This window comes from Erpetoichthys calabaricus, chromosome 7 (genome assembly GCF_900747795.2).
Source record: "Erpetoichthys calabaricus chromosome 7, fErpCal1.3, whole genome shotgun sequence".
NCBI lineage: Eukaryota > Metazoa > Chordata > Cladistia > Polypteriformes > Polypteridae > Erpetoichthys > Erpetoichthys calabaricus.
The window spans coordinates 157,915,504-157,942,538 of record NC_041400.2 but is presented as its reverse complement, the minus strand read 5'-3'; the positions used below and the strand labels follow the sequence as shown (position 1 = coordinate 157,942,538).

The 27,035-nt window shown below is 38.6% G+C and overlaps 1 protein-coding gene across 1 annotated transcript; it reads left to right on the top strand.

Annotated features, from left to right (window-relative positions):
* The first annotated feature begins 123 nt into the window (after positions 1 to 123).
* Positions 124 to 20,445, top strand: si:dkey-193c22.1 (uncharacterized protein LOC567837 homolog). The gene is given in 6 exon segments (XM_051930200.1): positions 124 to 266; positions 1,936 to 2,056; positions 3,803 to 4,009; positions 4,924 to 5,007; positions 6,917 to 7,058; positions 20,269 to 20,445. Coding segments are annotated over 6 exon segments (819 nt in total). The 5' UTR covers positions 124 to 162; the 3' UTR covers positions 20,430 to 20,445.
* The last annotated feature ends 6,590 nt before the right edge of the window (positions 20,446 to 27,035 follow it).

Here is a 27,035-nt window from a genome sequence, read left to right as displayed (position 1 = left end):
ATATTCATTTGTAAAGTTCCGTAAGCAGTTGTTTCTAAAGTAAAGGATTCATTTGAATTATTTCATAATACAGTATATTAATCAGAAGTTGAATTGTAATGATATGTTGATTCTCTCAGGATGGCGATCAGTTGGCAAGTTTTACTTTTGACACTGGGAACAATGGGTGTTGGGCTTCCTTGTGCATTCTCTCTGGCTGCCCACTGGATTTACGGCTGGCCAAATAAGCCTGGCTACACCAAATATCTTGAAGCATTTAAACCAAGGTACAGGACTTATGTTTTTATATTCTTATGAATTTTCAGTTATACAGTGCATCCAGAAAGTATTCACAGCGCATCACTTTTTCCACATTTTGTTATGTTACAGCCTTATTCCAAAATGGATTAAATTCATTTTTTTCCTCAGAATTCTACACACAACACCCAATAATGACAACGTGAAAAAAGTTTACTTGAGGTTTTTGCAAATTTATTAAAAATAAAATTATGGGGTGTTGTGTGTAGAATTCTGAGGAAAAAAATGAATTTAATCCATTTTAGAATAAGGCTGTAACATAACAAAATGTGGAAAAAGTGATGCGCTGTGAATACTTTCCAGATGCACTGTAGAATCTTATTTTATAGTTGGAGTATTTGGGGTCCACAGCAGTATAATAAGGCCATCACAAGGCTCTGTGTTTGTTCACTGTGTGGAATTTGCACGTTCTTTATGTGTCTGAGCGTATTTCCACAAATAATTTTAACTCCTGCATCCCAATGATGTGAATTTTAGGGTAACTGGTGATTCTAAGTGGACCAGTATGAGTGAGTATACGAAGGTGCACATCCCCCATCCAGTGTCATTTCCTGACTTGCCTTGAGGTTGGGAGAGGTGGCAGCACCCATGACCCTGAACTGGGTAAGCAGTGATGGACTGGTGTGCCATCGAGCCAGCACTGCATAATCCAATAATGGAATGGACAGGGTTTGATAACGATTGGCTGGATTAATTCAGTTTTAACAATTCTGTTTAAATATTTTCCAGTTTTTGGAGGAGGTTACAGGAACCATTTTAAAAGGTTAGGTTAAATTGATTAGTTTTATAAGATTGGGAAAAGAAGTTCTTGGAAAAAGTTGAGGGTAAAATGATTAAATCTGAGCTGGACAGAACTTTATTTTGATTTCCCAAAAAAGTTGCTTTTTGTTTTTTTTGGAAAATCTATGTGTAAGAAAAATGTTAACAATATAACCAAGTAAATATTGTGCTGATATTTCAGAAAATGTATAGATTTTATGCTCATATAGTTAGAGGACCTGATGGAAACATCAGAAGGAAGACAGAAGACAGCCCTTGATGGTATGCCAGTCCATCTTAAGGCAAACACCCACACCTGGTCAATTTAGGAATGGCCATTAATCCAAGAACACGTCTTTGAGATATGAGAGGAACCTGCACAACTCCACACATGCTGAACTGGACACAAATTAAACTTGCAGAAGGTCCCTGGACTTCGGGGAACACACAGCTAATGTGCGGCCCACAAAAGACCCTGACCGTTTTCTGGTTATACACCATATATCTTTAACACGGACATCTTTCTGTCATTTGCTTGGATGTTGAATGAATAAAGAAGACTTAAAATTGGAGTATGGAATAAAAAAATAGTGCAACTGTGTTATACCACCCTGTCTCAAATATGAACTCTTTATGTGTACCTCTGGTTCCATCTACTGGTACATCTTATGTGGAAACCTGTGCAAACTATGCAGAGCCATTTTGTTTTAGTGAAATTGCAGCAATACACAAGAGTGTTTTTACATGACTTGCATACTCATTATAGGTGTGAATTTATGAACGAAGCGCCTCTTCTTGTAAGTTAAACATGCCGTCTACTGTTCACAGTGCCTACTGGGTGACTTGTTGTAATGTTACTTGTAAAGTCTTTATCTTGAGGCGAATTTACTGCTTAACTGCAGCTGGCCTTGATATCCTGAGATACCTGAAGTACAGTAAGCTATATCTGCAGCTGAAATGTTGGTACAAAAATGTAGATAATTCTAAATATTGTGAAAAGGTAAGTTTAAGGAATGGCATCATTGTAGAAACAGTTCAAAAACTATGACAGCAATTAGAGATCATAAGATGTACATTGTGCTAGATAGGTGAAAAGGGTACTTGATTATGTTACATTTTCCCATTGTTCTTACTTTACAAAATGTTTGTTAACATAACAATATTTGATCTAATATGCCATAAACATCAATGCGGACTTCATGCTGTCCCTTGATTTTTGTTCTAACTAATTTCTTCAATACAATCTGACTGCTTTGCAGCTAAAAGTCTGCAGCCAGACCCCCCTTAATTTCTCACAAGAAAACAGATCTTGCCTTAAAGACTCAGCTGGGTGTGTAATTTGTAACATTGTTTCCAATCTTATTCTTCAAAACCAGAAATACAACTTTGTAATTTTTATTTCTGAAAACATTTAAAAGTAAAGATGAAGAAAAGGGCAATCTTCCAAATAAGAAGGGTTGGTAATGGGCGTTTCATAAGATGTTCCAATATGTCAGGGGTCTTCAATCACAGTCCTGGAGGGCTGCAGTGCTGGCAGGTTTTTGTTCTAACCCGGTTACTTAATTAGAAAGAAGTTCTTGGCAATAATTTAATTTCATGGCTTGTTAGTGCTTTAACTCTGCTATGTCAGGTAATTCTCATATCCTCGATTTTCTTCCCCTTTCTAAAGATATCAGGCAAATGATTTGAAGGCTAAAATGGAGGAGTAATTCTCAGTCGTCCACTTTTTTCTCTTCACTTTCCTTCCAAGCTAAATGGAGAGTTGCTGGTCTCTTTTGTCATTTGCATGTTATTGCTAATTAGGAGCAATTTAAAAAACAAGAATACAGCTGTTTATAACGCTAAAATAAGCAATAAGGGTTCCAAATCATAACGAGCGAGACAACTAAAGTGAAGCAGAAGTGTTACTTGAGCAGTAAGAGCTTCTTATTAAGTAACTGGGTTGGAGCAAAACCTGCAGCCACTGCAGTCCCCCAGGACCCCTGCAATATGTCATGTAGAGGTTTTCTTGAAAGCCAGGTCCAGGCTTCAGCTATATGCCATTGAGGATCCTCTCTTTAAAGCCCATTTGGTCTGTTATTTACAATATATTTGATCGAAGTAATCGTCTGGTTTAGTAGTGACGCTATGATATAACACGAAGCAGAGGTCTGTCATTACTGGGATTCTTTAATTGTAGATTTGCAGTCACTCTGGCACTTCTATCTGATGTGATTGCTGGAATATACCTTTACTTTTTTTTGTTCAGATTAACTGCGTTTTAAAATTATTATTAACCTCTAAATTGGTAAACAGAGCATAACATTTTACAGACTACAGAAAAATTAATCAGTATTTATAGTATATTTTCAGCATTATTTTGTCATCCTAAATTATACATAATCTATTTAGTGAAATGACTACAATAAACATCAACCAGTATTTTCATTGAATTTATCTTATATTGCTTTGTAAGAAAGACAGCTTGTAAATCTGAATGTTTGTTATGAAGTTGTTGGTGAAAATGGTATGATAAAGGAAAATTTCTTTGGGAGAATAAGAGTCAGGATGTGAACCCTGGGGTGGGCATTTGGATACACAGAGAGGGGAACTAAAAGTTAAAACAGGCATCACTTGTTCCTTCTCCCACACACCGTAGCTACACAGTGATAGTAAATTTATTTTGCCCTGTGAATATTTTGGTAATTTTTTACCAAATTTTTTATTTTTAATTTTGTTGTACTATAACACTTTTATCTTTAAACAGGATATTCCATTTGGCCATCATAGTAATAAACTGGACTTGTATTACCCATCAAGAGTGGAGGAACTGGCGCTTACCTCTGCTGTTGTTTTTGTGTATGGTGGTGCCTGGGGCTCTGGATAAAAATCTACTTATTGCCTTCTAGCAATACAAATGGCAAAGCAGTTTAACAAAGTAGTTATATGCCCAGATTATTCAATTTATCCAAGGGTAAGTTTTGTTATAATTGATAATGCTTGGTTTAAGTTTGACTTTGCTGCAGTTAGTGTTTCCAGAGGCATGGTCTGTACCTGCAGTTTATAATGGTGGAACTGATCACGCAACTAATAACTGCTCCTGTCTCCATTTTGAAAATGGATCGCTTTGAGAGTGTGTTCCCCCCACACCAGTATGTGCAGTATAGAAGCCCAGTAGTTGCACTGCTGCTTCAGGAGACTGGATTCAAATCTTGGCTTGGTTATTCAAAAATGTTCTCCCGGGGCTCCAGTTTTCCTCTTACAGACACAATAGCATGGCACACTTGACTGCACACAGCCACTCTCAGTTATTCAGGGTGAATTTAGAGTTTCCATTTAAACTACCGCACAGGTATTTGGTTGGGCCAGAGGGGAAAAAAAAAACTGCAGACACTGGGAGATGAGAGTCGTCGACTGGAGGAGAATTCCAATCTAGTTTGGCACTACCCACAGCACCCTCATGCTGCTCTATTACATGCATCTCATTGGTCAAGAAAAAAAAAACAACAACAACAACAACAATCAAGTGAAAAATAGAAAGTAAGCCAAGTCCTGTAGACTAAATGCAAAGGTAGCAACAAAACAGTTGAGTTATTATTATTTACCTGTTTCTAGGATGGCAGGCAGCTGGAGTTAAGTAAGAACTGCCCTAACGAGGACTGGCATCAGATTCAGAAGGGCGTTTAGTTAATACAACTAGGAAAATGGCAGAAGAAAACCTTTCACTTATTAGAAACATTCTTTGACATTTATGTATGATTTTCCTAAACTGTTTCAGATTTTGGTTCTTTAAGAAAAGGTATTTGTTTAAGGCCTATCAATGTTTTAATAAGATTATGTCAAAGTTCTTTAATAGATATACATAAATCCTTTTTTTTGACTTAACAGGGTACAGTAATGGAGATGGTGCAAGATGGTTTAGACTGTGTCTTATGGATCAAAGAAAATGCATATGCGTTTAATATTCATATGGTGGGCATGCAAAACCTTTTTAATAAAATTATCATAGAAGATCTCGGCTACAGATTTTTAAATGCAAACATAATCTTAAGAAAGCATAATCTGTCTTTATATAGCTTTTTTAAAATGAGTTTCTATTTATTTTTTTTCTTCCATCTTGATTATGCTTGCCCCAATTACTAAGTGTTTGCATTTGTATCAGTAGTGAGGCTGGAGCTCATGTGGATAGGACTACTAAATAAGTAAGTATTCACAGCCCTCTTGTTGAGTGTCCATGCTAATGGGGTCTAATCTTGCTTTGTTGATGGCATATACTGTACCAAATGACTGTAAATCATCACCAACGTAACTATTTCCTTTTTAGACTCCGTAGAAGGCAAGCAGACTGTCATATGGGACTTATTAACCAAAAAATGGAAGGGTTAAGGTTCACACCCAGTCCTGGTAGCACATTCTGGACCTTATTATTATTTATTTCTCTATGAGAATCACACTTAATGGTATTAATAATATATTTGACCTTGTTACATTTCTTGTGCCACACACACACACACTGTGCTGTGCACTGTTAGTACAAGTGTTTAGATCAGTTCAAGAGCTGAATTATGGACAGAAAATAAAGCACACCCCCTCTTTAGAAGTCTCGTCTCAGTTTCTTGTTTTCTGGCCTTGTTGCCTCAATTCTGAGTAACCTTATGGTGTTCTTTAAGACCTGGGTGTTCTAACCAATACAGTTGTCCAGACAGAGAGTCCTTCTGACTCCCCCCCCCCCCATGAGATTCAGTACACACATAGGGTTACTTTGTTGGCATTTTCAAATGGAGCCTCTTCAGCCATACACTGCAGTTCTGGTGTTTTACTGGACAGGTGAAGCTCTGTAGCTACATTCTGATTACCATAAACACTAAGATCTGCTTTGTATTTCTCAGTTATTGTAGCAACTTCTAGCAGTACAAATAGAGCTGGACTTATTTTTGCCTCATCTCTTGCTGGTACTGTATAGCCTTTATTGGCAAAATTTTGCCACCCCTTTATCCTGCTAGCAATAAGGCAGATAATGTTAATAAACTCAATTTTACTGATCCTGATGACTGTACGGGGCTTGATCCTACAGATATTAGGAGAAACTCCTACTGCTACTGTAATACACCAAAAATGCTTCAAGATGCTTCAAAGATTGCAGTATCCAAACATTCACAGATGATAGAGAGACCTGTGTGCTCAGACTCTGGGCTGGAGTGGCTGCCAAAGGTGCATCAACCAAATAATGGCGTATATACTCATGATCAGTTATTTTGTGTTTTATATTTGTGATGAATTTGGACCACTTTACAGCAGTCTCTTTTCACCTTGACATTTAAACAGTGTTGTTCAGTTGATGAGTGTCAAAATAAGCAAATTAAATCCACTGTGCATCCATTTAACGCTTTATGACAATAAAATGGGAGGGGGAGCCTCCAAGGGGGAGATTACGTCTTATAGACAGCATAGCTAATAATCCTAAATTTTGCATGGTATCCATTAAACTTTACAGATGTATCGGGGTCATTCTTTGTCTAACTGTCTTTGGACATATTAATCGAACCTGTATGAACACACAGGGAGAACATGAAAACTACATCTAATTAGAATCAGATTCAGACAGAAGCTTACAATCAAACCTCGGACCAAATCACTGCAAGGCGAACAAGTGTCCTGTTGTGCTGCCACATAAAATGAAAACTTTTTATATAGGATATATGACCCTCTTTGGCCTTCTTCTCCTAATATAATCAACTGTATCAAGCCAATGTAGATTCTGTCAGAGCCAGTGATTAGCACTCTCGATGTACATCCATGAAAAGGACAAAATTGGCTGAAAATGAAGGTGCATTTGTCTTTTTTGTTTTTTAAATTAGTTTCTATTTATTTTTTCTTCCAGGAAAACATTGTTTTAATGGGTCATTCTGCAGGCGCCCATTTGTGTGCACTCAGTGTACTGCTTCTGGCTGAAGAAAGCAGTGAGCTCAATATTGATCATGTCAAACAAAGGGATCTTTTATCAAGTATTAAAGCAGTTGTAGGTAAGAGTGTACAATTTAGAGATGCATGAATCATGCTGCTTATATATATTTTATGACCCTGCATACGCTTAAGCAGAAAACTTTTAGTATGTTATATTAACCCATGTATGTCTTAAGGATGTTTATAATTTTTGAATATTTGTAATTTTATTGCATACAGTATATAGTCATTATTAAGGCTTGTTACATAGAATTCTTTATTTAACAACACTGTAGATAAGGTGTATATGCAGTATATCATATTGTGTAATATCTGCTTGCATGTCATCAAAAGAAAACAATATTTACACTATTTTCACTGTCATAAATAACATGCAGTATGTGTATAAACTACTGTATGTATGTATTAGGGATGTCAAAAGAACTGGTATCTCTGTACCAAGTCAATAACAAAATTCCAAAAATGTCATTCTAGTATTGGTAGTACAGAGGCAAAGAACTTACGCATGACAGTGAGTGAACAAATTACTTTGGAAGGCACAATAATAGGCGAGTGAAAACTGCATATTAAAACGCCTCCCAGTGGTGTCGCATGGTACAGCACCGAATTAACACGTAAAACAAGAAACTGTGAAAGTCGTGGATGAAAGGGATATTCGCTCAATGCAGGGGAACTTTGGTGTGCGATTGCAGGAATTATGCTTATTATTACAAAAAATAAACACACACTTGTATTTCTTTATGGAGTTAGTTCAGAAAAAGATTAGTGTGTGTACAGCGAGCACAATGATTTACCAATCAGGTGGGAGTTGTAGTTGTTTAACTAGTAGTGTCACAAATTTCTAAGAGGAGATGAAATGATGGCTATATTAAATCTCTTTTTAATTTAGTATCATACACAGTTTTAACAACAGAATGGTGGCTTCACATTCATTCTCTGATAGTATATCTACAGATCTTCATCCTGCAATAATCCATCCATCCATTTTTCCAACTAGCATTTTCAGGAGAGGAAAACAGCACACTCCATATCAGTAGAGGAATTTGCAAATGCCCCGAAAATGTGACAAACATAGTGCAAGCCCCTAGGTCTGTTGGTGAATGAAATGCAGTCTCCCAGTTGTGGTGAATGGACTACAAGTAATGTCGGTCCAGTTCACTGTCTAATTCCAGATCTGTACGTAGGCATAAGGAATAATAAAGTCTGCAACAAAGGTTGTACGAGAAGCACCAGGAGTCTGTGACATTTGAAATTTGAAACCATTTGACTTGTCCGTTATATATTACTCTTTAGTAAGTCGTCTTAACAGCTAATGATGCAAATATTAATCTTACTATAGCAAATGTTACACACCTAACAGAGGGTCTCTTTGACAAACTACATTTTAAAATAGTTTTGTTAGAAAACTGGCTTTATTTTGATTTGTCTTCAATTTTGTTTGGTTATAAATTGATCTATTTGTATGGAATGATTACAATAAAAATTAATAAATAAAAAAAAAAAATAAAAAAAACTGGCTTTATAGGTTTTGCTCAAAAGACCCTGGGTTCAATAGTAAACAGTACACATAATGTTTAGTACTGATTTTAATCACAGTTACTAAAGAGAAAATGTCAAAGAATAAATTTAGTTATGTGCACATAGTAAAGTAAAACAGGTAGTCCATGATGATACTATTCTTTGTAAACCTTGTGCTGAAATACCCCCAAGATTACTATAAGTACTATTAGTTACTATATTTTGATATTTATGAATACCAGTATTAGTTAAATGACTTTAACTACCTGATGGATATACTGTACTACTATTTTAAAGCTGCTGTCACTATATATGTATTATATATTTTAGATTTTTTACAAAAATGCCCTATACCAGTGGTTCCCAAAATTGACTGGGCTCCGACCCACCTAACAAAAACTGCCAAATTCGGGACCCACCTCTTAGCCGTCTTAAAAAGGGGGCATAAAATATTGGTAACGCTCAGATTCCCTAGTAGCGAGTCGCGGAACTACTTAATGGTGTCTTACTTGTTCGGGCTGTTTATTTTGTTTAAAGTATTTTTTTCATTTGACATTAATTTGTTATCATCACAGACAACATATATTGTACTTTAGCTCACAAACAGTCACTATGGAAATTTAAGCATCACCAATATGAATGAAGGACTTTTCAAATAAGAAAAAAAAACAACTTTAAGTTACAATTTTTTATTACTTAAATACCTACAAGGACTGTTATTTCAATGAGAAGGGTGTATTTGTTTCCTATTTTTTGTCATTACAGCTTTAGCATCAACTTCAATTTTAGTTACTTTTAATCGCAGTGAGTTTGATAGGTCCAATTTATTTCGGTATTTAGTTTTAATGCTGATCATAGCCGAAAATCCGGCCTCACATAGATATGAGGTACTGAAGGGGAGGAGGACTTTTATAGCTTCATCAAACAGGCAAGGATAGTTCCCAGCAACTGAGAGCCAGAATTTCGTTAACTGCTTGCGATTGAAACTATTTTTCAGTGACGTATCTTCTGATAAATCAATGAGTTCTTCACTTGCTTTTGTTGACATCCTACTTGGTAGGCGGTCTTGAAATGGGTTACAAATCCAATTCAACGAGTCGAGCTTTTTCATCTCTTCCCCGAAACAGGCATCAAAGTTATTTTTTAACAATGGTAAATGAGTGGAAATTGCAGACAGTATGTTCGTCTTTGGCTGCACTTGGTTTTCTATAATAAAAGTTTCAAGAGTTTCAAAACAATCATACTTGCCATCCTCAATACAACTTTTCCACAACATAAGCTTTTTCATAAACGCTCGAATTCTATCGTGAACTGCAAAAATGTCTGATTCGTTTGAATCTTGCAAATACAAACTGAGTTCGTTTAATTTCGAAAAAATATCCGCCAAGTATGTGAGCTTGAGAATGAATTCTTTGTCCAGTAGAGATTCAATATATTCAGTTTTTCCTTCCAAGTAAATTGTAACTTCATTGCGTAATTCCACTAATCGTGTCAGTACTTTCCCCCTGGATAACCAACGTACCTCCGTATGCAGAAGAAGAGATGTATGAAGACTACCCATTTCTTCACACAGCTTTTGAAATAAACGTGCTTGTAAGGGTTTTGTTTTAATATAATTTACAATTTTCACAGCTGTATTTAGTACTGTTTTGAAATCATTAGGTAATGCTTTTGAAACCAGTGCTTCTCTGTGAAGGCTACAGTGTGTCCACAAAGCACAGGGGCTTTGTTTAAGAACTCTTGTAACGACACTGCTATTTTTCCCGCACATAGCCCGCGCACCGTCAGTGCATATACCGAAACAGTTCTTCCACTGTAAACCTTTCTCTTTTATATAGGAATCAATTGCATTGAAAATTTCCTCGGCCGTTCCACGACTAATTGGCTTGCAGAACAAGATATCTTCATGCGCGTCGTTTTGCCATATATAACGCACAAAAACAAGTAGTTGAGATAGGCCTTGCACGTCAGTAGACTCATCTAGTTGTAGCGTATAATATTTACTACAAACTACCCTCCGGATTAATTCGTCCTCTGCCCATTCAGCCATTTCGTCGATTCGTCGTGCAACAGTATTATTGGACAGTGGTATGCGCTCGATTTCCTTTACTTCTTTTTCTCCAAACATCGCACCAACAGCATCTTTAATCGATGGTAACACTAAATCTTCGCCAATGGTATGAGGCTTTCCTGCTCTGGCGATCCTTAAGCTAATGAGGTACAAGGCATATACAGCATTTTCATTAATATTAATGAAATGTGAAACAATATTTCTTGAAGATTTCATATCCAACAATTTTCTTTGAAAAAAATCTACTGGCTTATTCGTAAAATGGGAATGCTTCGTTTCTATATGACGCGTCAACTTACTTGGGCGCATACTTTCGTTCGCTAATATTTCGTAGCAAATCACGCATTGAGGACGCGGATCAATCGTATCATGATTCCAAGTGAATCCTAGCTTTAGATATTCAGGGTCATATTTTCTTACAACTTTCCGTCGTTTCGATTCATGCGAACTCGTTGAGGGAGCTTGGAAGTCAGCCTCAGTGCCACTTTTGTCATTTATAAGAACATCTTCTGTCTTTTCATCACAATCAACCGGCGGCGGCGACGTAGTTTTTGCTATCCGTTTCAACCACTTTTCCATTATTATATTCAAATGTTAATAATTGTTTTTAAAAAGATTATAAGGGCGTACGCTAACGAACACAACACAACGCGAGAAAGAATGTCACAAAAACAAAAGACGTCCGGCTGTTAGCCCGATCGGTCGGAATATAGTCTTATGTTTCAGGGCCCACTCAATAGGTCGCGACCCATAGTTTGGGAAATGCTGCCCTATACTGTTCACTTGAATAATGGAGGTACTTTTAATAAAACAAATGGAATTTCTGTTATTACCATGGAATCGAATAGGTATTGTGGCATTCTTACTATGTACTCCAAAAAATCTGAAGTTAGAATTAATTTATTAGAGAATAAAACTGACTGACTGTATTATTTCGCAATTAAGAAACTACACTAAGTAAATAAATGCATAGATTTTGATATCTTGCTTTACACTAATATTAACTATCTGTACTTGTTATTTTGATAACCTATATCATCTATTCATTCTCGGAGCCCATTGGTCTAATTCTGCATCTTTAAGATCCACAGCCTAACCCAGTAAGGCAGAAACTCACCCTGGAATAGATGACAGTCTATTGAATTAAACATGTCAATGCAGACACACAGGCACCCAAAATTGTACAATTAACATTCTACCTGCTTGCACTGTGTATGGGGAAAATACACGCACATTACAGATCATCAGAGCGATGGTGTTAGGAATATATTCCTTGGGCCATAAAACTGCCATTTCAGACTGTTTAATTATATTATCATGCAGCAGGTATCTTCCAGTTGGCACAGCAAGTTAACACTGCTGACTTACAGCTGCAGAGTGCTTAGGTGAAATCCTGAACCAGGTATTTGTCTTTTTTGTGTGAAGTGCGTATATTCTCCTTGTCTTTATATATAATACGCTACCATGGCTGTTCGATTGTCTGTCCAGGATTTTAAATCACCTGTAGCTCGCAAACTGTTTGACCAATTGTCCTGAAATTTGGTTCACATATGCTACGTGACTTGTACTGTCTGCTTTTGGGGTGCTGATTGACCTCCAATGTTATTCCACTTTTTATTTTTATTTTATTGTAGAATCAACTCTCGGCAGCGGCCAGTAGGGCAGCCATGTGGCGCTTGCATGTGGGCACCGTTCTCATCCCTACCACTTCCCCTCTTCATATCTTAAATCATTCTTGAGGCAGATTGAAGACTTAAGTGAAAAATTAAAAAAGGCTACTAATTGCAACATAAACACTGACTTAATCAGTTTTAACGTGAAAAGATGACGATGAAAGAAGAGAAGTGGGCCACCAGGGTAGAGAAAAGAAGTGCATCAACCTCTGAGCAAATGAATACTAAACTACAGAGACAGAGTATAAAAACTATGAATGCTCAAGTCAAGTGTATTCACTGCATGTTATTGTGCAGTGTGCCGTTACTGGTATTGTATGTTTGTTTTTAAAGAGTATTTGGGCTTCCACCTATAAACTAGCATCTGTAAATAGTTCTAATTCAAGTCAGCTTTGAGTTTGTGTTTAAGGGCATTTCAGATAATATTGATAGGTTATAAAGCAGGTAGCATAACTCTGTTTTGGACTGGTCTTTCCTAAAAAATTAGTAAATAGACCAGACAGTTGTCCTAACATAATCTCAAACGCCCTTAATCCAGTTCAGGGAAGTGGCAGTTTATAGTCCATCCAAGCAGCATTGGATGCAAGTCAGGACCAAGCCTGTGATGGAGCTGTTGTCCTCTCATGCACACACCCACAAATCTAAATTGCCTATTATCTTAACAGCCAAGTCTTTAGGGACGTAAGAGCAAAAACAGATTCCCTATAGAAAGGACAATGTGCAAACTCTCCACGAACAATTACCAGGTGCAGAATCTGTGAACCAGTGTCACTACCACAGTGCCACCATGCCAGAATAGACTATTATACATGCTAAATTTTTATTGTTGTGATAAAACTCATCTTTTTTGCAGGTTTAAGTGGTGTGTATCATATCTTGGATCACTACTTACATGAAACTTGGAGAGGGATAGAATATCTTTCCACAATGTGCAAAGTAATGAAGGGGCCAAATTATTTTGACCATTATTCACCAACACTGCTAAGTTCATTAACAGCAGAAAAACCTGCAAGGTAATGTATTAGTTATTGTTTATTTACCTAATAGCCAAGGAATAAATGGTGCTTATTGTTTTCCATTTTGTCTTGAGTATGTTTAAGGATAATGTGTCATAATTTAACATTTTGTCATCTCTCGTCTCTTAACGGTGGACACAGTAGATCTACTGTATGTTGTCTGGAGGCATGTGCTCCTGTTAGTTACCCATGGTAAGCTGGTCCACTGGGAGGGGCTAGATGAGGAAAAGGCATTAACTGACTCTTGCAAATGTTTGATTTTAATTAAAATCTTGCCTGAAACTGGGTTAATGGAACCCTCTCCTAGAGCTACACCCAGGAATCTTATTCACTGGTGAGGGTCTTGTGGCTAGGTGACCTACAGTATGTAGTCCAGTGCAGCTCGGTCTCAAAAAGGTGTATGGATCTGCCATGTAGGCCTCACCATCCACATCCCAAAGGTATGGCTCAGTTGTAATAGCAGGTGGAAGACAGGCAATCTCCTAAGTTTGGAGTCCTACTGAGAGACTTCAACACTTGCATGTGAACTGACCGAGAGGTACCAGGAACGATAGGATTTTGAAGAATAGTTTGACGGATCTAATTCTGAACAGTGAAGTGGATTTCTGTTCTAGACTGGATTACCTAATTTTTGGCCAAACACAAGGTTACACTTAAGTGTACCTACTACCAGAGTACCATAGGCCAAAGGTCCATGGTCAACCTTCTACTGTGTTTCCCCGAAAATAAGCCCTAGCATGACTTTCAGGCTGCTCTGTAATACGAGTCCTACCCCAAAAATAAGCCCTAGTCAAGATCGTCAGCTGAAAAGTAAGGCCAGGTTTATACTTCATGCGATGCGACGCGTGTGCCCGAAACATCCATTAAATTCTGAGGACACCTTGCCACAATTTCTCTGAAAAGGATGTTTAATGATTACATCCATCAATTCGGGGATGCACCCATTCCAGCAGCATCGGCGCAAGACAGAAACAAAATCTCTGGACTGGGCATCAGTTTATAGCAAGGTGAACACAAACACACATATATACTGGCGTCATTGTAGCCTCACCAAATCCCCAAACCTTCATGTCTTTGGATGGAAAACTGAGCACACTGTGGAAACCCACCAGGAAAACATACAAACTTTGAAATGAATGAGCAAGAAACACTCATGACAACAAAAAAAATCTGTAAGATGATGTAGTGTATATGAAAAGGATCTGGACTACCACCTTGACTGTTTGTAGAGTGTTTCAGTACTGAACATCACATTGATACCCTCTGCAAGTACAACTGCTTCTGTATCTACTTTTATGGTGCGAGGACAAGCAGATGTTCATATGACTTGCACATGTTCTTGGGCTGAGTCTGTGTTGGGTCTTGTGGGTTTTTAATGGGACACATTCTCCCTGAAAAGCTGATCTTTTTTGCAAACTAAACTGATAGCCTAATCATTTCATAAAAAACACACACACATATTTAAATCATTGACAGCTGGTAAAACACTTGACAAAATATAGAAGAAAACAACCAGCCTTGACTTTTAATGCTGATTTAACCTCTTGAAACAAACAACTGTTGAGGCACAGGAAGTCAACAAGCACATCATGATCGGTAGAAAATGACACAAATGGCTCCAGCCCCAGAAGCAGTAACACGCCATCCTGTTTTATCTGCACACTTACCAGGCTTCCAAGTCTAGTTGCAGATAGCATGGTTCCGAAGAAATGGTCTAAAGGCTGCAAAGTTGAGGAAGCAGTTTTAAGAAGAGATGCAGCCAACATAAAGGAATGTGTGACATCATTACATGTTGACAACACTGAGCAGGCATTCTAGAAATACACTTGGGTATTGTTATTTCTGCATTCTACACATCAAATCTACAAATCATTTGCATATTATTGTTTTACAGTTTTATATTTTATACAGCCTTGTCAGAAGCAGCACTTGTTGAGATGTGGCCATGTAAAATGAAATGCCCAATGTGTAAGAATTCAGGGTTTTAAAACTTATTTTTTTCTTATTAGCTCCAAATTTATCCTGAATAACAGGATATCACTTTAGAAGTGGGACTAACTAAGTGTACCCATTAGTAAGTTACTTTTATGTACGAAGAAACAAAAAAATGCTTTGTTTAGCCTTAACACTTACCAAGCACCAGTAATCACTTTAGAACTGAATCTACCCATACTGTAGTTAATATCCTAGACAATTAGTGCAGCGAGGCCTTAACAAAAGCTCTGTTACAGTTGGGCAGCAATAACTGATCAAGAGGTGCATTATAACAAACTCTTTTGAGCCACTGTTACCAAAAAGAAACTGCAGAAACAATCTCCTTTAAGTATGTGTTTATAAACTCGTGCATTGGCTAAAACTTTTAGAAGCATTACAAAATAAACGTTTTGTAGCATTACACACATAAAAAACAGTGCACTGTCTGGCATTTTTATAGAAAACTTTTCTTCTCTTCGGCAAATAAGAAACATAAAGCTTAAAATGGCACCAGATAGCTGGAGGTGTGTTAGTACCCTGTCTGTTTCCCAAACTACATAAAATGCTGACTGTCAACCTTTTACTGGTTTCTACAGCAGCATTTTAGGGCCACAGAGAAGGAAAAAAAGGGACAAAAAAGATGTATTTGTGATTAAAGGTGAAATTTTGACTTTAATCTCAAAATTCCCACTTTAATCTTGTACTTTGTCATTAAAGTAGAAAGTTGTAAACTTCATGTTAAAATGGATGTTTAATTTACTAGTTTCTCAAAAACCCATCGTAACTGAAGTAGCATGTTAAATGCTTCAAATTCTAAGTGCTCCCCACCCGTGTCGTTAATCGCTATGTGCTTCTTAAATGGATTTCCTCTTGCACTGAGAGGAGCCGCAGGCAGTGATCACCACACATCACACATTCATTTAATAATATTACAGCTAACTGAACATTTGGAATACTAAAATGTATACTTGATATTTTAATGATGAAATGCATTAAAATATGTATATTACATTTTACAGATAAATTAATAACTTCATTTAAATAAACTATACTGTTAATTATTAAATGTGGGGGTACCATGATGTGGTGGTAGAGCTGCTATCTTGCAGTAAGGGGGTCACGTCCCAGGCGTTCCCTGCCTGGAGTTTGTATGGTTTTCTGGTGGATTTTCTCAGTATGCTTTGGTTTCCTTCCAAAGGCATGCCGGTTAGGGGATTTGGCGATACTAAATTGGCGCTACTAGTATATGTATGTGTTCGTATTCACCTTGCTCGTTGCATCACAGCATTCTCAACCTTTTTAATGCATAATGTGGAGAACTGATCATTTACATAAAATAATCTTAGAAGCAGCACTAAAAGCTCAATTTAAAAGGAATTTTACAAATCTCAGGATCTAATCTTCTTGAAAATAATACACACAAAGACCTGCCCTTTCTGTATTCATAGTTAGCTTACCATTTGTCATAACAAAAGCTTGTCCTCGATCACTTGCCTTCTGCTGAATTCTTAAGTCAGGTCAGTCAGATCAAAGATCCTTTATCTTCTTTTGTTGTTTTTAAAGAAATAACCAAATTTTCTTTGATTTCTGAAGTTCCAGGTGAAGTTGCCATCTTCTTAAAGTTGCGCTACCTCATCAGTAGTTACGTAAAGGCAAATGTGAACTGTGAACCATTGATGTCAACATGGCATAGTGCGTTGATGATTGTCCAATTACATTGGATTAAAAAAACCTAAAACAATACTAATTCACTTCCAATAAATGTGGGAGTGTCTGGGGCACAGAGAACTGTGTCCATGGAGATATCTGAAAGCAGCCAATTAAAGGGGAGCCTCTGGTCACCTACTTGGCAAAAGATCAAGGACTTATATAGTCTCTCATTTGGCCGGCGTTCTTCACTCCAGAAATATAGGTATTCATGCAGATTTTTTTTTTATTTTAAATTTACACAGAAATTAAACAAATACAAGTCGGAACCAATTTTTAATGGATGTTGACACGTGCCAACCCCAGGCACATTGTGCAAATAAACAAATTTGTTCATGATTATTTCACATTACCTTTAAATAGTTTTTAAAATACTGGGGGGACAGCTCCTTACCTATCAGTACCAACTTTATGTCAAATTTCAGTAATTGTTAATTATACTTAATAGTATTAAAGCTGGAGCTGCTGTGGCTTTGAGTAAAGGGTACTGCAGCACGCTCAGTGTCACCCTTCTTGTGCCTGTAAAATGCTGGATGGCAATGATGATTTCAATAGGATTCATGTCAGATGTTAACCATTTAAACAGCAGCAGACAAGTGTGATAATGGATTTTTACCATATTATTCAAATGTACTTTACAAAAATGAAGTATAGTTGCTCTATATGTGCATCACTGTCCCCACTGCTGCGTGTACCTGGACAATTCTAACAATTTCTTTATTATAGAAAAGAAACTTGCACCAGATCTTCAGCTTATATCTATTCTCCTACAGTCTTTATTTCTTTGAATAATTAGACTTGAATTTGACCTCCATTAGTTTTTCTCTGACTGCTTACAGTTATTCACTTGTCTTCCCTTGGACCAGTTAAATACTTCCATGTATATGTCATGTGTTACCAATCGGCTGAAGATGTGGTACAGTGGCATATCTAGTGTTCAGCCAACTGTGGCAGGCGCAGGTCATTCCTCTTTTCAGGTCACTACACTGGTTGCTTGTAGCAGCCTGTATTAAGTTCAGATTGTTGATGTTTGCCTACAGAGTAGTCAAAGTGGTCAACACCTATGTAAAGTATATGGAGACACCTGTGAGGTCTTTCTGCGCAACGCCAGATCTCAGTGCAGACTCTTTTCATGTGTAGCTCCCAACTGGTGGAATGAGCTACTCATTTCCAAACTTTGACTCCCTCAGGGTGTTTAAGAAGCATTTGGACAATCTTGTTTGTTGTATTTCTGCCTAACTGATATCAGGTTTTTGTAACCAAGGAAATGTAAGTTGCTTGCATTTTGTTCCGAGTTCTTCACTTGTAGTGATCAATTCTATAACCTCAGCCTGTAACAGCTGTTCCCAAGCAGTTTCCCACCAAGGATTACTCAATTATGTTGACCTCTTTTGTAAGCTTCTTTGGAAAAAAGCATCTGCTAAACAAATAAATGTTAATGTAACCTAATTCTATACAGTGGTGTGAAAAACTATTTGCCCCCTTCCTGATTTCTTATTCTTTTGCATGTTTGTCACACAAAATGTTTCTGATCATCTAACACATTTAACCATTAGTCAAATATAACACAAGTAAACACAAAATGCAGTTTGTAAATGGTGGTTTTTATTATTTAGGGAGAAGAAAAAATCCAAACCTACATGGCCCTGTGTGAAAAAGTAATTGCCCCCTGAACCTAATAACTGGTTGGGCCACCCTTAGCAGCAATAACTGCAATCAAGCGTTTGCGATAACTTGCAATGAGTCTTTTACAGCGCTCTGGAGGAATTTTGGCCCACTCATCTTTGCAAAATTGTTGTAATTCAGCTTTATTTGAGGGTTTTCTAGCATGAACCACCTTTTTAAGGTCATGCCATAGCATCTCAATTGGATTCAGGTCAGGACTTTGACTAGGCCACTCCAAAGTCTTCATTTTGTTTTTCTTCAGCCATTCAGAGGTGGATTTGCTGGTGTGTTTTGGGTCATTGTCCTGTTGCAGCACCCAAGATCGCTTCAGCTTGAGTTGACGAACAGATGGCCGGACATTCTCCTTCAGGATTTTTTGGTAGACAGTAGAATTCATGGTTCCATCTATCACAGCAAGCCTTCCAGGTCCTGAAGCAGCAAAACAACCCCAGACCATCACACTACCACCACCATATTTTACTGTTGGTATGATGTTCTTTTTCTGAAATGCTGTGTTCCTTTTACGCCAGATGTAACGGGACATTTGCCTTCCAAAAAGTTCAACTTTTGTCTCATCAGTCCACAAGGTATTTTCCCAAAAGTCTTGGCAATCATTGAGATGTTTCTTAGCAAAATTGAGACGAGCCCTAATGTTCTTTTTGCTTAACAGTGGTTTGCGTCTTGGAAATCTGCCATGCAGGCCATTTTTGCCCAGTCTCTTTCTTATGGTGGAGTCGTGAACACTGACCTTAATTGAGGCAAGTGAGGCCTGCAGTTCTTTAGACGTTGTCCTGGGGTCTTTTGTGACCTCTCGGATGAGTCGTCTCTGCGCTCTTGGGGTAATTTTGGTCGGCCGGCCACTCCTGGGAAGGTTCACCACTGTTCCATGTTTTTGCCATTTGTGGATAATGGCTCTCACTGTGGTTCGCTGGAGTCCCAAAGCTTTAGAAATGGCTTTATAACCTTTACCAGACTGATAGATCTCAATTACTTCTGTTCTCATTTGTTCCTGAATTTCTTTGGATCTTGGCATGATGTCTAGCTTTTGAGGTGCTTTTGGTCTACTTCTCTGTGTCAGGCAGCTCCTATTTAAGTGATTTCTTGATTGAAACAGGTGTGGCAGTAATCAGGCCTGGGGGTGGCTACGGAAATTGAACTCAGGTGTGATACACCACAGTTAGGTTATTTTTTAACAAGGGGGCAATTACTTTTTCACACAGGGCCATGTAGGTTTGGATTTTTTTTCTCCCTAAATAATAAACACCATCATTTAAAAACTGCATTTTGTGTTTACTTGTGTTATATTTGACTAATGGTTAAATGTGTTTGATGATTAGAAACATTTTGTGTGACAAACATGCAAAAGAATAAGAAATGAGGAAGGGGGCAAATAGTTTTTCACACCACTGTATATGTAAATATAGGAAAAAAAGCATATATGTCTGTTAATTCAATAAAAGCCAAAAAAACAACAAGAAAAACAAATCACAGTAAACTTGGTTACTGATTATGGATTATTTTACTGCTTTTCACAAGGCTGGGTCAACTATATAACTTACCCAGCTGTATATGAACAGAAATGTTCTGTAATCTTTCATTAAGTGCCTTTGCTTCAGAGCTAATAAACTTCATTTTGCATCCGTAGGTTGCCAGCTTTTGTTTTACTACATGGAACAAAGGACAATGTTGTGCTGTGAAATCCACCCTAAAATTCTCAGAGGCGCCGACTTTGGCTGCAGTAAAAGTTGCACTGTATATTTTACCAAACATCAGCCATACAGAAATCGTTACAGACCTCATGGCTAAAAACAGAAGATACTACTTGGCAATTTTTTTTACGTAAAACAGGAAGTGAATTTGCTGACTGCATCCTACTGATTAGAGAGAAGAACAGTTGACAAAATTACATTTTTTTACTAGAAACATTGTTTTAATTATTTTTTTTTTACATATATATACAGTTGATTTTTGGGATGTTCACTGAGTTCATCTTTCCGCAAAAGAACAATGTCCTAGTCAGTCGTTTTGGAGACATGTTCATAGTTTTATACATCTGCTCTGTGCACCCCTTTTACAGCCTGTTCACATTTTCTTTTCTAATTAATGGTTCAAGTCCAGTTAAAGTTTTCAAAGGCAAATGTGATATTTAAAGCCAAATTTTGTATCAGTAAATTTGAGATGAATTCACTAACCAAAAAAATAATACCTTTGGATTTGTGTATGCTGCGTGTCTCTTAATTTCTACCATATTACAAAATTTAGCTCAACCTCTCATTAATGTCCTGTATGTACCCAACCATTAAATGTACCTGCTGATAGCCTAATGGCCTGGCCCATCATTATCTTACATTATCAACTGGCATGAAATTTTAAGCTCAAAGTTGCTCATTCAGTTCCTGCCTTTGACTCACTGCATGACCCTCAGCAAGTTGCTTAAACCCCCTCTTGTTTTGATTGCAAAAACATTTATGTAAACAATTATAATGTCATAAGATGTTGTAAGCCTGGAATAAAGAATTCCAATAATATGCAATAATAAAGTTTTCTCATCCCTGGCTGTTTCATAGTGTCTTTAAAATTTTGTGAAGCAATAGTGGTTCCGTGGTAAGCAGCATAAGGCACCATAAATTTTGTTGGTCGAAGGAGCCGGTGCGAGTAAACAGAAGGGAGCAGGCTAGTGAGAGAGAAGGCAGGCAGCTGAGAAGGAGAGCCCCTTGAGCGGCGTGAGGTCTGACGCCCAGGGGGCTGAGCTGAGGGCTGAGGGTTCTGGCTGAGCATTTTGGGGAGCACACTAAAAGGAGCAACTTGCCAAGGAAGACCGGGAAGGCAGCAGGGTTCGAAGAGGCTTGGAAAGAGAACTCCAACGTGAGTGCCATGGCCGTTGGGGTCCCAAGGCTAGGTCTGGAGAGGGAGACAGGCTGTAGCCATGGGACAGCAGGGACTTGGACCTGCAGAAGGTCAGCTGCATGCGTCAGTAGGGCGACTCCTCTGCCGCAAGGCCTGTATGGGACAAGGAGAGGAGCCGCCAGTGAGGAGGAGGGCACTGGGTTTTTTGTAGTAACGAGAGTTTCTTGCCAGTTGATTTTAATCTTGTTTTTAATGAATATTTATTGGGATTACTTTAACCTCCATTTCACCTTTTGTTTTTATGGAATTACTTATTGAACTATTTTCTAAGAACTACATTTTTGAACACTTGTTTCAGACTTGGTTTTTAATAAAATCACTGATCACTTTTATACCATCCCCTTGCTTCATGTGTGCTTTGTCCTCATCTGTCATGTTCATCTGGTTAGGTCTTCAAAAATGAAGAGAGAGCAAGAAGCCATCCTGCACCATCACACTGCACTGCCAGACTACAATTCCCAGCATTCCCTGCTGATTCCCGAATGGGTGCCGATATCGTGGGCTACTGCCATTTAGCGAGTTGGGGGAATAAACATCCTCCAGAAACTGTACTTCCCTGAACTCCTCTTCTATCCAGGCCAGGGATGGTACTACACATATTTTCAGTGAGGATGCCTGTCCATTTATCTGGGACTTCCTACCTGGGTAAGGAACCTTCCTCTCCTTTGTCTGGGATATCAGTCCATCCCCCTGGGGAGTCTTGTTCAGGTATGGCATCTTTCTCTCTTACAGCCAGGATGCCTGTCCGTCCACTTGGGGCCTCCTGCCTGGGTAAGGAACCTTCCCTTCTCCTGTTCAGGATGCCAGTAAATCCCGTATGGAACTTACAACATCAATCTACACTTGGTAACCCATAGTGACAAACTGAAAACATATTTTAAGAAATGTCTGCACATTTATTTAAAAATTGTTCATTTCTAAAAGTATTCAAACTCTTTGCTATGGCACTCCAGATTGTGGTCAAGCGTATCTTGTTTGCTTTAATTATCCGTAGTCCACCTGTAGCACACTGAATTGACTGAACATTGTTTATAGTAGTAGAGTGATGTACCATGTTAGCCATTTATGGATGCAACGAGAAATTAAGCAAAATAATAGCTTTTATTGGCTGAGTGCTTAAAAAGGGGACCAGAGCTGAAAGGCACACATCTACAATTCACACTGCATGTCAGGTCAAAAAAATCAAGTCATGAAGTCCAAATAACTCCCTGTAGATCTCCACAACAAAATTGTGTTGAGGCATAGATCAGGGTAAGGTGCTAAAGAAATTTCTATGGCTTTGAGCATTCCCAGAAGCACAGTGGCCTCAATATTTGTTAAATGGAAGAAGTCTGGAAACACCAGGAGTCTTCCTAGAGTTGACCACCCAATCAAACTGAGAAATCAGTCAAGAAAGACCTTGGTCATGAAGATGTTGAATGGTCACTCTTACAGAACATCAGAAGTCCTCTGCTGGGACACAAGAAACAATTAGAAGAATGATCATCTCAGCAGCATTCCATCAATCAAACATTTGGGTAGCTGGAAGCCACTCTTGAGTAAAACACATATGACAGTTTAAAGGACTCTAAAAACATGAGGAAAAAGATTCTCTGGGCTGATGAGACAAAAATTAAACTCTTTGGGCAGAACTCCAAGCACTGCTCATTACCTGGCCAATACCATCTTCTATGGTGAACAATGGTGGTGTTACCATCATGTTACAAAGGTGCTTCTTAGCTGCACAGACAAGAAGACTGGTGAGAATTGAGGAAAGGATGAATACGGCCAAATACTAAGAGATCCTTGAAGAAAACCTGGTCTAGAGTGCATGCAACTTCAGACTGGATAGGTGGTTCACCTTTCAGCACAACAGTGACGCAAAGTATACAATCAGGAAAATGCTGCAGTGACTATTCTAGGGTGACCCAACCAAAACCTAGACTTTAGGCCCATGGGACATCTATGGAGATACCTAAAGATGACAGTTTAAACACACTTCCAATCCAATCTAATGGAGCCTGAGAGGATCTGCCAAGAACAATGGGGTATATTGCCCATATCTTGGTGTGCAAAGCTTGTAGAGACTTACCCAAGAACCCTTGAATCTTTAATTGCTTCAAACGGGCCTATACAAATTACTGAATTAAGGGTCTGAATACTTAGACTTTTCTGAAAACATGTTTTCACTTTGTTATTATAGGTTATTGACTGAGAAATGATGATTAGAAATTAAATCTACAACACAATAAAATGTGCAGAAATTAAAGGGATCTGAATATTTATATATTTATACTTGCAAAAGTTCGCTGACGACACTGCTATCGTGGGCTGCATCAGGAGTGGGCAGGAGGAGGAGTATAGGGACCTAATCAATGACTTTGTTAAATGGTGCGACTCAAACCACCTACACCTGAACACCAGCAAAACCAAGGAGTTGGTGGTGGATTTTAGGAGGCCCAGACCCCTCATGGACCCCGTGATCATCAGAGGTGATGGTGTGCAGATGGTGCAGACCTACAAATATCTGGGAGTGCAGCTGGATGATAAATTAGACTGGACTGCCAATACTGATGCTCTGTGTAAGAAAGGACAGAGCCGGTTATGCTTCTTTAGAAGGCTGGCGTCCTTCAACATCTGCAATAAGATGCTGCAGATGTTCTATCAAACAGTTGTGGCGAGCGCCCTCTTCTACGCGGTGGTGTGCTGGGGAGGCAGCATTAAGAAGAAAGACGCCTCACGCCTGGACAAACTGGTGAGGAAGGCAAGCTCTATTGTTGGCATGGAGCTGGACAGTTTGACATCTGTGGCAGAGCGATGGGTGCTAAACAGGCTCCTATCAATTATGGAGAATCCACTGCATCCACTAAACAGTGTCATCTCCAGACAGAAGAGCAGCTTCAGCAACAGACTGCTGTCAATGTCCTGCTCCACTGACAGACTGAGGAGATCGTTCCTCCCCCAAACTATGCGACTCTTCAATTCCACCCGGGGGGGTAAATGTTAACATCATACAAAGTTATTGTCTGTTTTTACCTGCATTGTTATCAATCTTTAATTTAATATTTTTTTTTTGTATCAGTAGGCTGCTGCTGGAGTAAGTGAATTTCCCCTTGGGATTAATAAAGTATCTATTTTCTCAATCCAATGTATAGTAGGGTGTAACAGTGACGCAGAGAACTATGTATCCATCCATTAATCTGTCCCAGTGGGACCAGAGTGTAAATGCCATGATGGTTACTGTATGGATTTCCCATATGTTCTTTGCTTCTGAGCGCTTTTCTTTCCATATCAGAAAGACTTGTGTGTTAGGTTGATTGGCGATTCTGCATTGCCCTGGTATGTATGAGTGTGTCTTTAGATGGTCTGTCACGCAGGGTTAGTTCCTACCTGCCCTCTAATGATGCCAAGGTCAATGCAAGCTTTCCAGGATCCTCAAAATGTTGGTTTAGGTGGTGACTGGTAAATTGTGTTATATTTGTTATTTTTTTTTATATATTTCAAGGTAATCCCAGAATCAGCCCAGTCGCTCTTCTCTGGACTCTTTCTGGTGTTTTTATGTCTTTTATTTTTGTAGCCCAGAGACCAAAACTGCACACAGAACTCCAGGTGCGGCCTCACCAGTGTGTTATAAAACTTAATTATAACCTCCTTAGACCTGTACTCCGCACACTATGCTACACCTGTGTATATCATGCTGTATAACCTAACATTCTATTGGCCTTCTTTTTGCACTCTATCTAGATTCGATAAGTCCACTACAACCTCTAAATCCTTCTCATAAGCAGTACTTCAATTTTCAAACCAACCATTGTGTATCTGAATCTCAGATTTTTACACCCTACTTGTAATACTTTACATTTACTAACACATTTCATCTGTCTCAAATCTGCCCAAGTCTGTATGCTCTCCAAGTTCCTCTATGATGATTCAGCAGATTGTATATTATCTGCCAATCCTCTTATGTTGGTATCATCTACTAACTTAATCAGCTTGCTGTTTATATACCTATCCAAATCATTTATACATATTAAAAGAGTAGCAGCCCTAGCACAGACCACTATGGGACACCACTCTTAACTTTGCCTGATTCTGAAAAGGTTCCTCGCACCATCACCCTCCGCTTCCTGAGTTTTAACCAATTCTGCACTCATCTACATACTACACCCTGACCTCCCACTTCTTTTAGTCTGATGCCCAACATCCTACGTGGGACCTTATCAAATGCTTTCTGAAAGTCAAGGTAAATTACAGGTGCTGGTCATAAAATTAGAATATCATGACAAAGTTGATTTATTTCAGTAATTCCATTCAAAAAGTGAAACTTGTATATTAGATTCATTCATTACACACAGACTGATGTATTTCAAATGTTTATTTCTTTTAATGTTGATGATTATAACTGACAACTAATGAAAGTCCCAAATTCAGTATCTCGGAAAATTAGAATATTGTGAAAAGGTTCAATATTGAAGACACCTGGTGCCACACTCTAATCAGCTAATTAACTCAAAACACCTGCAAAAGCCTTTAAATGGTCTCTCAGTCGAGTTCTGTAGGCTACACAATCATGGGGAAGACTGCTGACTTGACAGTTGTCCAAAAGACGACCATTGACACCTTGCGCAAGGAGGGCAAGACACAAAAGGTCATTGCTAAAGAGGCTGGCTGTTCACAGAGCTCTGTGTCCAAGCACATTAATAGAGAGGTGAAGGGAAGGACAAGATGTGGTAGGAAAAAGTGTACAAGCAATAGGGATAACCGCACCCTGGAGAGGATTGTGAAACAAAACCCATTCAAAAATGTGGGGGAGATTCACAAAGAGTGGACTGCAGCTGGAGTCAGTGCTTCAAGAACCACCACGCACAGACGTATGCAAGACATGGGTTTCAGCTGTCGCATTCCTTGTGTCAAGCCACTCTTGAACAAGAGACAGCGTCAGAAGCGTCTCGCCTTTGGATTGCTGCCGAGTGGTCCAAAGTTATGTTCTCTGATGAAAGTAAATTTTGCATTTCCTTTGGAAATCAAGGTCCCTGAGTCTGGAGGAAGTGAGGAGAGGCACAGAATCCACGTTGCTTGAGGTCCAGTGTAAAGTTTCCACAGTCAGTGATGGTTTGGGGTGCCATGTAATCAGCTGGTGTTGGTCCATTGTGTTTTCTGAGGTCCAAGGTCAACGCAGCCATCTACCAAGAAGTTTTAGAGCACTTGGTGCTTCTTGCTGCTGACGAACTTTATGGAGATGCAGATTTCATTTTCCAACAGGACTTGGCACCTGCGCATAGTGCCAAAGCTACCAGTACCTGGTTTAAGGACCATGGTATCCCTGTTCTTGATTGGCCAGCAAACTCGCCTGACCTTAACCCCATAGAAAATCTATGGGGTATTGTGAAGAGGAAGATGCAATACGCCAGACCCAACAATTCAGCAGAGCTTAAGGCCACTATCAGAGCAACATGGGCTCTCATAACACTTGAGCAGTGCCACAGACTGATCGACTCCATGCCACATTGCTGCAGTAATCCAGGC